This window comes from Hippoglossus stenolepis, chromosome 1, assembly GCF_022539355.2.
Source record: "Hippoglossus stenolepis isolate QCI-W04-F060 chromosome 1, HSTE1.2, whole genome shotgun sequence".
Taxonomy (NCBI): domain Eukaryota; kingdom Metazoa; phylum Chordata; class Actinopteri; order Pleuronectiformes; family Pleuronectidae; genus Hippoglossus; species Hippoglossus stenolepis.
The window spans coordinates 13,254,748-13,267,407 of NC_061483.1; the positions used below are offsets into that span (position 1 = coordinate 13,254,748).

At 40.3% G+C, this 12,660-nt stretch overlaps 1 protein-coding gene across 1 annotated transcript in view; it reads left to right on the forward strand.

The window, feature by feature from the left end:
- Nucleotides 1-641: 641 nt before the first annotated feature.
- Nucleotides 642-12,660, forward strand: part of tub (TUB bipartite transcription factor) — a 43,923-nt gene continuing 31,904 nt past the window's right edge. The window contains exon 1 of the mRNA XM_035153275.2: nt 642-989. Coding sequence (XP_035009166.1) covers nt 934-989 — 56 coding nt within the window. The 5' untranslated portion in view covers nt 642-933. The remainder of the gene's footprint in view (nt 990-12,660) is intronic.

Below are 12,660 nucleotides of genomic sequence, written 5' to 3' on the forward strand. Positions count from 1 at the left end.
TAGTGATGGCGCCACCTACTGGCAACAGGAAGTAAGCTTTGTTTTACAACTATCATTCGATTTACATAAAATGTTCACAGTGTGTTGTGCAATTGACGGCGTGGATCGTAATGAGCAATTAGCAGGCAAGGATCGACGTCGCTCGACGGACGCAGGAAGCGAAGCGTTTGTCCTCGCCGCAGTGCGCAAAACGCGTGCAACGAGGCGTCGCGGCACTTGGTCGATCGCTCTCTCCACCGACCGCAACAGGCTTCAACGTGCGGGTGCTCGGGCCCGTCAGTGCTACAACGTAGCCCTAGTTGGCTTTTGTATTTGTTTTTGTTTGCTGTCAGATTCTCCTTATTTGTCGTTGTGCTTTGGGAGTTGTTGTGTTTTCTTATTTGTTGGTTTGTTTTCTTATTAGCTGGTTTGTTTTCTTATTTGTTGTCTTTTTAGTAGCTGTTGTGTTTTCTTATTCGATATTAGGTCTTGTGATTCGTTGCTGTGCTTTGTGACATTTGGCTGTGCACCTCAGGGCCACCGTACATCTGGTGTGTACCATAGCTCCTCTGTGGCTCTGTGGGTATCGATCAGTGTGGTTCAGTGTTTGCTGCTGACCAGGAGACGCGGGTAATCCAGAGGACATGAACACACGGGGACCAGTGGGACGTCTGCAGTCAAACAGTCCTCAGTGTTGATGATCACGGTGAGGGAAACACATCAGCACCTGCGCGTGCACCGCGAGTCCACGGCTCGCGCTCGAGCTCTCGGCCAATAGGAGAGCGTGTGGCCCCGCTGCTCCTTCACTTCACCGCGATTCCTTCAGTTCACGTTACTGTCAGTAAGGAAGAGGAGGAGGAGGAGGAGCACCGAGGAGCAGCCATCACTCTCCGGGTTATTGCCCTCATTCAGCGTCGTCTCCGCACCGAGTCCGGTCCACACGCCAGCGGAGACATGGAGGGAGTGAGCAGCAACAGGAGCATGTCTTACAGCAGATGGAGTTACGACAGGTAGGAGCTGCTCCCCTCACTGTGTGTGTGTGTGTGTGTGAGAGGCTACTTTACCTGTGTGTGTGTCTGTCTGTCTGTCTGTCTGTCTGTCTGTCTGTCTGTCTGTCTGTGTGTGTGTGTGTGTGTGTGTGTGTGTGTTAGGCCGATATATTTCAGGTGGAGTCCCCCAAACACCCAAACCCCCTGCGTTATTAAATGACAGGTGACGATTTGGACAGGAGAGATGTGATGTGAGTTCATCAAGTAGCCTGAGCATCATCCTGTGTCTGATGTGTTCGATTCCCTCTGTGTGTGGGTCCGTCATAAATCATCATGAATCTGTACATGCTGCCCACCATCACAAAAACATTCAGCATACATGACCCATAGTGTTTGATACTGTTGTTTGTCTCCTGCGGCATAAGACAACCAATCAATCAATCAATCAATCAATCAATCAACCAACCAACCAACCAACCAATCAACCAATCAACCAACCAATCAATCAACCATCTATCTATTGATCTATCTATCCATCCATCCATACATACATAAAAACATTTTTTGTGGTGGAGAAGTGACAATACTCTGCAGAGAAAAATCATCATTGTCATCATGTTCTTCATCTTGTTCCTCATCGTCACCTCTACTACCATCTTCATCAGAATCATCATCATCATCATCATCATGGACATTCTCATCATGTTCATTCTCATCATGTTCATTCTCATCTTCATCATGTTCATTGTTATCATCATCATCTTCTTTATCATCATCATCTTCTGCATCATCATAATCATTATCTTACTCTTCTTGTTCTTCTTCATCCTCATCCTTATCATCATCCTCGTCCTCGTCCTCACCATCATCTTCAGCCCTGAGGTTGGCAGGCTACATCTCTGTAAGTCTGATCAAGACCTTTATGATCAAACCTTAGTACAAATTCGAGCAGACACGAGGAGCATGAACACGGAGCATACATATTAAAACCATCCTTGGAGCCGTGGTGGTCCTCAGCCTGACGGGAGCGGAGAGTCTGACGAATTTCTAAGAAGAAATCACACTCATGAGCAAGTGGAGGTTGCTCTGTTTTACTAATGTCCATTTTGTGCGTTTGATGCCACCAAAACATAAACAGCAAGTGTGAATCAGTCACTGAACGCTCATGATTACTAAACAGGGCTCTGACATTGAGGAAGTACACTGTAGGTACATTCTCAGGAACAATAGCATTACATCAATAATATTCACAGTATATATGCGGTACACTTGCTACCACTGATCAAAGCAATCATGAATATCTCGATGAATACCTTTTATCTAGCACACCATTCACATTCCTCTTTAGTCATACTCCTCATTCTGGCGTACAATGGAGGGTTGGAGATGTATCTCCTGTAGCTGTTTGACCAGCGGCACAGAAGTTTTACCATGACAACACTGCATGTATTGGCTCAGACAGTATAATTGGTATTCTAGATCTGTTCATGGACATCCCAAGAGCCTGCTGTCAGAGCCAATGGTTCTGTAGCCCTCTGAAGATTTCTCCCAGTGTTGTGAAGTAATGTTCACTGTGTGCTGCCAGTTACAGACAGTAAGAGGCACAGTGGTCTGTGCATTTAAGTAGGGCTGTTGTGTCCTTTTATACCGATATCATATCATATTTTCCCTCAGTGGTTCTATCTCATGCACAGGTGAGCAGATGTGCGCATGAGCAGCCTCTCTGCTAATGAGCTGCTTCACCAGTCAAACAGGAGCAGATTGAGTTAGAACTGACAGTTCAGATAGATTGTTCGTGCTTTCCTTCAAATAAAACAAAAGACTAAACAGTGACGTTAATGTGGCGCTCTCTGTCAGGCATCAGGGGTCAAACTCAGGTCACACTAGTATGTACTGTATGTCTTCTCCTTATTGGAATGATATTAAGTCCTTACTAAAACCTATACAAAACAGTAACATGGGAAAAAAGTATCAATATCAGCTAGAATGGAACTTAGAGCTCATACCTCCACTCAGGCGCAACAGTCCCCTTAAATTTAGTCAAGCTGCACCAAATTGCACACACTCATAGATGTCAGTCCCCTTTATGCCTGAGTTTTATTCATCAAGATCCATAAATAATATTTGGGAAATTGGTGAAAATGTAAAAAAACAACAAATTAAATAACCCTATCTCGCAGGGTTCAGGAAGGGGTTAAAAAAATATCCTGGATCCGCCCCTTTTTTGGGATCAGATTCTTTCCTGGCTCATGTCCCATCCTTCAAGTTTCATAGAAATCCTTTCAGTAGTTTTTGCGTAATCCCTCTGACAAACAAACTGACACGGGTGAAAACATAACTTCTTTGAAATAATAATAATCAATTTAAAGTATCAATAAGGCTAGAAGCACAATAAACCTCTGGAAGATCTGTTGCTCGTTGTTGTCTCCAGCCTTCGGCCGACAATTTGAAATGAGGCATTCACATTTGCAGTTTCTTGTTAAAGAGAAGTTAAATCTCCAGTGGCATTGAAGCTTTCTATTGGAGGTAGGAGGGGAAATAACAAAATCTATATAGACACGCACATGTCTGTCTCACCTCTTACAGTTCTCCAAAATCAATATCCATGACAACTGTGTAGGATTGTATTTACCAGTGCTTCACAGGTGCTTCACATTTTGTTTGCTTACACCTCCCCTGAGGACTGTGGTGTGTGTGTGTGTGTGTGTGTGTGTGTGTGTGTGTGTGTGTGTGTGTGTGTGTGTGTATTATGCTTCATAGACTTCATAGTAGTTCTGTAGCACCTGTTAGTGAAAGAGAGGCCACACTTCGATCTTTTGTTTTTGTCCCTGATGTTTGTTTGAGGTTGGAAACTATTCAACTTCAATCTGAGCAGGGATTTCATTAGTCAGAATAAGTGAGAACATGTGTGGGACTGCTGGGCATAAAACAACCGCTTTATAACACCACTGGATGTCCAAAACTCCACAGTATATTCAACTTATCAATTTACATGTGAAGTTGTCGGCACTCAACTAAAAATGAGAAATATTGAAAATGTAGGCCTCCAAGAAATCTATATGAAAGTGACTCATTAAATCTAAAGTGTCAGATCATTGTGCAGACAATGAGAAAACTATTGCTTATGTATAACAACATGATCAAATGTACAAAAATAGTAATTACTAAATTGTAATCCATATAAACAGATCCTGGATTATGTTCATACTCTGTAACATGTCAAGATGATTATTTAAAGATATAATATATAACAATTCTTCATTGAAATGTCTAAAAACAACTCGACCTATGTTATATAGTTTGTTGACTTGGGTACTTGCATCATCCAAAATGTTTCCAACATTGTTCAAACCCAGAGAAATCCCCAATTTTATTCAAGGTAACGGGACATTTCCTTTTAATTGCCTTTATATTGATTACTCGTAATGGATCACAATTATTCGTGATCATTTTCATTTGCTGCGTACTTTGAATAAAACTTGAATACATTACCTCATCCATCAGGTAGATTCATTGAAGTTACATTTTGTACGTTCAATAGGATTAAGCTTATTTATGTTGACTTTGAGTACGTCCATATAATATTAATGTTACTTGCATGCATTGTTTTCCCTGGAGGAGCCTGTTTCCACTTTGACCGCCACTATCACACTGTGTCCTGGCTCCTGCTCAGTAAACACTGTCTCCTGGAGATGGAGGGGCAAGGTGGGCAGACGAGATACAATTCAAAACCTTTGGAGCTCAGGGCAGCATTCCCATGTTTTTTTAATATCCAGCACAAAGGTTAGTTTGAATTTCCTTGTGTACGTTGTATCCCTCTATTAAAAAAGCACATGATAAATGAGTTTAGAAAAAGAGGAAATGGTGGAGCTGATACACAGTAACCTTCTCCTTATTTTCCCAGCCTTTGTTATGCGACCGGATGATGTGTTGAAAAGAGCCAAGCTCCAGCAGCTGTGGTGACTGTAAAAACAGATAATTAAATAACCATTGATTAATTCATATGGACTTTTTTATTTGGCTGCCATGATATTAAAGATGGAAATTAAATGTAATCCATCTCCACGAGTCCTGCATAAAACAGAGGATCTGCTTTCCTTACCTGCAGTAAGAGAGACGTACTGTTCAGATGTTTTAGTGTCAGTGGTGATCTTTACAAAAAAAGGCCTGATAAATTATGGAGGATGAACATTGTTCACTGTGTGGATGTGATCTGGAGTTTCTTCTGTGTGGCCTTTCATTTCGGGAGCTCTATTTCTTCATTTCACATTGAGATCAATGCTTTGCCTCAAAACCCTGCCCTCTCTCCCACATGCTCTGCTCCTGCTCAAATCTGTTTGTCTGCACTTGGACATACTGTCGCTGCACCAAGCTCCTGTGCTGTGTTTAGGTTTAAGTCCTTCTCGTGCTCAGGCTGCTTGTGAATGCTCACGGAACTTCATCTCTCAGACAGGGCTGGACGATTATATCAAGATAATAATGTTCAAATCACGATCGCTATCACAATGAATGTCACATTATTATTTTTTTTTTAAGTTTAAAGACTGATTTTTTTCTCCTGAGTGAAGGTTGTGGTTTTAAACTCTACTTACACTTCATATAAAGTAGATTGATTGTGTGGTTTACCTCCTCACTGTGCACATTGCACAAACAGACCACAGCAAATCCCTTGCATGTGTAAACCTACTTGGCAATAAACCCTGATTCTGATGAACATGATTTGTGCCTGGGTCGGGTTGGGTAGATTTTCTAATATATTGAACCATTGCTATAATTATTAATATGATTTTCTTGCCCAGTCCTACTCTCTGATTTCTGCTCTCGCTCTTGGATTTTTGTGGAATTACCTCGTCAGGATTCCTTCTCGCCAATTAAATGCCAGATATTAAGTTATGCTCTCAAAATGAAAGGCCACTCACTTGAATCAAGACGAAAATTGGTTACATTATCAAGCCTGTATTATTCCTTGAATTTCATCTGTGCCCCTTCAGAGTCTGTGGAGCCGATGGAGTAGACTGAAATTACCTCTGGACAATGATGCATAGAGCTGATTAGAAAGCAGCAAGAAGATTTAATTTATCATGGTTGTGAGAAGCTTTCATGTGATATGCATTGTCGGAGGCCTCTAAATAACATCTCTACACGGATTTGGTTTCAGGTCAGATCAGATGGGTTTATCTGAGTTGTGCTCGTGTCTGTTCAGCTTGTGATGCAGGTGTGAATTGGCCCCAACAGGAGCTGTGGACAGTCAGTACTAACACTGTCTCTGTGTGTGTGTGTGCTCTCTTTTGCCTGGCAGAAGCTGCAACCGGCTCTAATGCAGGTTGTCATTTATTTGTTGTATATTAAGAATGATGCGTATTGCTTTCTAAAAATTAGACCTTTAATCCAATGTACCAGATTTCCAAGAAACTGTTTTCTATGATTATATTTCAAACACTTGTCAGCTACATACCAAGTGATACACCGAGTGCTGTGAGTTCATGAAATGGGAAATCTCTCAATGGGCCATTGCGGGTGGCTTAAAAAATGATTCACAAAAAAATCATGTGCGTCACTTAGAAATTGCAGACAACCACACAAATGGTGCGAGATTGATTCGTCAGTCGTTGTCATAACAGTCTTATCAGAATTAGTTTCGATATTTTACCATGAACCAAAGTATTAGAAACGACTCTGTATGACACAGGGCAGGAGAGCAGCTGGAGTGACAGCTGTGTCCAGTGCGTGTCCAGAACGTCCTCTCCACCTGCTCTGAGTATTATTGTTGAAACTTCTTACCAGGGCGAATACTGCAGTTTCCTTTACATTATCTCCGTTGTTGTGGTGATGCAGCCTTGTCATGTGTTATGCATCAAACCTCCTGACTCTTCAGCTCAAAAGCCTGATACTGCACTGCTGTCATTATGCAGTTCATAGCTTAGTCACTGTCCACCGGTTTCTGTAGTAACCACACATAGAAAGATGAAGGTAGACAAAGCGTTGCTGCTTTGGTCTATTCTGCTTCACTTATTCCTGTGGCTGTAACCACTGGGATACAACATATTGTGATGTTAAACCTGACAACACCTTACACGTGTCCCTCATTAGGATAAAGTGTAAGGTACTGATGCTGTAATTCCTGGTTAAGAAATGTGTCTTTGTAAGAATCTTTGTACTTTTCACATGCACACAAGCACAGGTGGATTTAATCAAAGCAAATAAAATCAGGAGAGCACATGCTTTTCGCCAAGGCCCATTTATCACCATATTGCATATTTGTATAGAGATCAGATACATATACCATCCATAGAAATGTTCTTCAAACTGTTTACATTAAACACAGGCCAAATATTGTCTGATAGAATTGTATATATGTTATTATATAGTACCTGAATTAAGATTACACCCTCTAAATATATTTGTCTTGATTCATAAAATCTGGATCCAGATCTGCACCAAATCCCCCATAAATATTATCACTCTACATATGCCTGATTTTTTTCATCAAAAAGGTCTGCATTATTTTTCACAAAAAAATATACATAATCCTACTAACAGACAAACGTGTATGAAAACACAACCTCCTCGCCGTGGTAATAAAGATGATGGCCAGACCTGCCACTGAATGCAGACTGTGTATTAGTACAGCAACTCAGTTGATTAGACTGATTTAGGATAACAACCTAAATGCCTCACAGGCACAGAAACACAGGCTGAGAAAACTTCACACATCATGTGTCTGATTATTTACATCCAATGCCTGATACCTAATATAATTTTCATTGTTGTTTTTTTTTTGTTTTGGCATAAATTACATGCAAATATATTTAACAAACTCATAAAGCTGCTGACAAGTTGGGACTGACATCAGGTGCAGAAGGTGGCGGAGCTTCCCCTCTGACTTCTCCCTCTGTCTGCCGCAGTGGAGATGCTTGGCAGGCCGGGAGCTATGATTAGTAATGGCCCCTTATGTGAAACAGAGGTAAGCTGGCAATTTTGGGCTTAGTGTGATTTGGAGAACAGGTGCTGATTCCAGGCAACCTGCTGGTGAATGAGCCGGAGGACACGGTTCTTTTCTTTTTTCTTTCTGCCAGAGCTGTGCTGTTGTTGTGCAATGAACCAGAACAAAACAAATGAGAATAAAAATAATAAATATTCCTTAAGTGATTTATCCTTTTGACCAGTAGCTGCCAAGGCCCCGCAAGAGGTTCTAAAATATAGATCTGAATACAACAACCCTCAAAGAGGCTATTTAATCTTCAATGACATTCAAGAAATCCTTAAAAACTGATTGAGTTTAGCAAATGATGTAACATAATACTCTTTATATGGCTGTATGGATGGATGGATAGATAGATAGATAGATAAGTCCCCTTATGAAACCACATTTAAATACATTCAAATTGCATCCACTCGTATTTATCCATGAAAGTTCAGGTGATTCAGTTGAGTAGTTTTTGCATTTTTCCTGCTTAAAAACTAACATAAGCCAACAAACAAGGGGTTTAAAACATGACCTTCTTGGTGGAGTAAATTATGCCAAATGTCTGTGTAGAAAAACAGTGGAATAGAAATGCTGTTGGAGCACCACACATACCCACAGAACACAGACTATTACTTTCCCTGTGACACAACAACTACCACAAATTAAATGCATAATGTGAAATGAAATATGTCTGGCTTTTCTTCAGCTATTTAAATGTGAGGGAAATGGTTCTCCCAGGAGGTACCAGTGGTATAAAGAGGTACTTCTCTGCAGTATCTTACATCACTTGTTTTTTTGGAGTACCCGTCTGTATAGGACCCAAGGGCACAGCTGGGATGTCGTGTGGTTTCAGGCTTCTGCTCTAAAGGCACACCTGCTGCCAAAAGCGTAATTCTACACAAATCCGCTTTGATCAGGGGACACCCAACAACCTCTGCTGTGTTAACAAGACAGCAAAGGCATCAAAGTGAGGGGGCTGCAAACGCTGTCCTGTCTCGTACAGTGTCAATGATTTATGAATGGAGGAGACGCTATTCCTTTGATGAGACTGCCTTAGTCTAAATATAGAATACCTGTTTTTGGTTAGAAATGCCAAGCTGACTAAGAGATTTCCTTTAGTGATGGCATTTGGTGACACTTCAAAAACAAATACTGATGGAGACCATGAAACGCTACAAACATCAATTCAAATGGATTCTAATGTTGCTCCATTATATTATATTCGTTCTGGAGCAAGATTTTACAGAGTCGCCTCGCAGTTCTCTGTTCTCTCTCTATTCTCTTCTCCGACAATGATTCATTGACGGAAAAAAACAGTCAATGATCTGAATATCTTTAATTTATTATCTAGGGCAGCAGGGCTCCATCTGATTGGCCAATTATATTGAAATGCAGAGCGTGAATGCACGGCACGTGGAACACCTTTTATCGCAGCTCAAGCTGTCTTTTGCGATACGTATATCGCGCGTGTTGATATTGTGATGCCGTGCAGCCCTAGTATATACAGTATATATATTCTATGTATTACAAATACATGTTCACTATAACTGCTTGTATTTATTGCTTTTAGGACCCTAAATGTCATTAAACCACTTAAACTAACAATATGTAACTTCTCAATCAGAACAGTACAAATTACCTAATGTGATGATGTCGTGAAGCAGCGTGGGATCATGGGAACTGTTGTCTTCACCACCAGGGCCAATGGAAATCTACCCAGCTCGACTCAGGCACAAATCATGTTCATCAGAATCAGTTTTTTTTTTTGCCAAGTAGGTTTGTTTGTCTGTTTGTGCAAGTATAAATCTAAAATCTAAAAAAATAAACTAATATTAAAATAGAAAACAAAATGTAATGCAAAAACATTAGAGGGCACCAGGGAAGGGATTGTGCAATATTCATGGATGGCATAATGTTTTAAAGTTATACTGTTACGTTAAGCAGCAAAAAACAATCAAGAATCATGATTGCAAATTTCCCTCATTTCCCAAATCTTATCTTATCTTATCTTATCTTATCTTATGATCCATTACAATTGACCAATACAAACAACAGAGGACAAAACAGCCGACTGGCCAACTGGCTAGTCTTGTTAAATATTACATCTGTAACTACACTCAAAAGCTTTCCTGTCTTAATAGCATAGGGCCTCCCTTCATTTTAGAGAAGAATATTGTAAAGTGAATGAGCAGACTCTGACATTTGATCTAAATGTGGGTGGATATGAGGAGAAATCACAGCGGAGGTGAAAGCCAGATAGAGGTCTGACACACTCCCTGTGGACAGCTGGTACCAAGAAAGGCGATAAAATTGATTATGATAACACCCCCTCCTCCTTCTCTTATTCCATGTGCTCTTGATTAACCCAGCTCCCTCTCTCATTAACCATCCTTTCTCCTCCATATCCAGTGTCTCCATAACTCAATTTATCTTCTAAACCCGCTGCATTAAGCATGGACCATACATTACACTGTGAGATCTTTAGGCCTTAAAGAGCAAACGCAAAGCCTCAGTTTGTGAAATGGAGGTAAAATTTAGGAAAATGTTAAAATCTGAATCTAACATCTTGAATGGAAAGTAAAAGGGCTCTCAGGGCCTGCAGGAGATTTTCACTCTGGTCTTCTAACACGTAATTCTCTAAGTTTAGCTTAGATAAAATGCCTTTAATCTTGTGGATTTAACTTTTTATTGAACTCATGTTTTATATTTTATTGGATTTTCTTTGGTGGATTTGGTTTTAAAATGAAAATTCTGCTCCTTTTTACTTTTCTTTTATTCAACTCCATCCTCTCCTCCATCGCTCTCCACCACTGGATGTGTATGTGTGTGAGATTTGCTTCTGGACCTGGTTGCTATAGTGATTAATCACAGCATAAAACTGAGAAGTGGTATTAAGTTATCGAGAAAAAAGGTGTGTGTGTGTGTGTGTGTGTGTGTGTGTGTGTGTGTGTGTGTGTGTGTGTGTGTGTGTGTGTGTGTGTGTGTGTGTGTGTGTGTGTGTGTGTGTGTGTGTGTGTGTGTGTGTGTGTGTGTGTGTGTGTGTGTGTGTGTGTGTGTGTGTGTGTGTGTGTAATCATCCATCCATTACAGATGCAAGGATGAACATGTGCAGTCTTGTGTGGCTCTCTCCCTTCAGCACACGGAACAGAATGAACGTCAGACATATTGAGCTGTTCTATACAACATATTGTTTCAAGATGAGAATATATTCATATTCTTATCCCCTCGATAATTGTAGGAAGAAAGAACAAAAAACACTGACCGAGATTTGATATTTGTTACCTTCACCAAATAGGTTATGATTTCTGTGGAATTTATTTGTCAGTTGTTGGTTGGCGGATTCAGGATATTTTTTTTATTTTCGTTAACATTGAGGTTTTTTGACTTGTTTGTGAATTATAAAGAAATATTTAATTTCTAAAGAAATAATTCATGTATCATTGAGGGAACTGATGAGTGTATAATTTGGTGCAGCTTGATTAAATGTAAAGTGACTGTTTGGCCTTGGCGGAGGTTTGCGCTTTACTGTACACTTGTTTGTCATTGAAACACATTTGATGACTGGAGGAGACCAAGGTTTAATGTTAAATTTGAAATAATGGATAATACATTATGCAAAAATCATATCAATTAAGACAAACCATGAATGTAAAATCTTCCAATGTAATTTTAAAATCTTCTTAGTATTATGAAATGTTGTTTTTTTTCAATTTTTATTTTATTACATCCTTATAACATGTCGGTCCTTATTTTGTCTTATTCCAGCAGGTTTTCATTTCAAAATGTCCTTTTTAAATTTCAACCACAGTCACAGTTTTCATAAAAAGTGTTTCTCTCTCAAGCAAGGCAAATCGTTACAGACCTTGAGAAACCTTTATTTGACTTGAGTCTGATTCATATTGTTTCATTGTACACTGGCCTCAAAAGCTTTTTGTTAGTAAACACAATATCAATCAATCAGTTAGTCTTTATTAAAGTAATAATACTAAATTGTCATTTCTACTACCTTTCAATAACCCTGATTTAGAGATCTATGAAAGGGGACTTCATTCCCAGCAGTCTGCTGATGGACTGGAGAGCAGGGACCATGTTGATTTGTGATGATGAATAGATAGTGGAGGATTACTTCGAGCAGCTGGGCCTCTTAAATACTCAAACAGGTGCTGAGCAGCTCCACAGTTTGGAATTCATCCAAATAACTTTTTGCTCTTTTATTATACGATCATGAATTGTATTCATTCGTATGCACCCACTGTCCCCACTGTGTTCATTATGTTTTATCCAGACTCTCTCTGAAGACGGAGGTGAGAGTGAAATTTCATTTGTCGTTCTTAGGGGACAAAATGTTTCTCCTCTCTCTCGTCTGTAAAAGTCAAATAAACTTAGAACTGAAAAAGGTCCATCCATCATCTATCCTGCTCATCCTTGTGAGGGTTGTGGTGGGGAGCTGGAGCCAATCCCAGCAGACATTGGGTTAGAGGCGGGGTACACCCTGGACAGGTCAAACCCATACAGACCATGGACTGCTTAAAATGATGGACGATGCGTCTCCACTTCCTCCCACCATCCAGAGATGAAGCTAGAATAACAGAATACGAAGGATGCCTTTAGCACATTTGGAGCTGGAGTCCGTTCTGTAGCGATTAGGAAGGAGTCACGGTAACGAGATCCCATCGATACACACGCTCAGCCAATCACAAGTTAGTCTCAGCTGTTAATCATTAC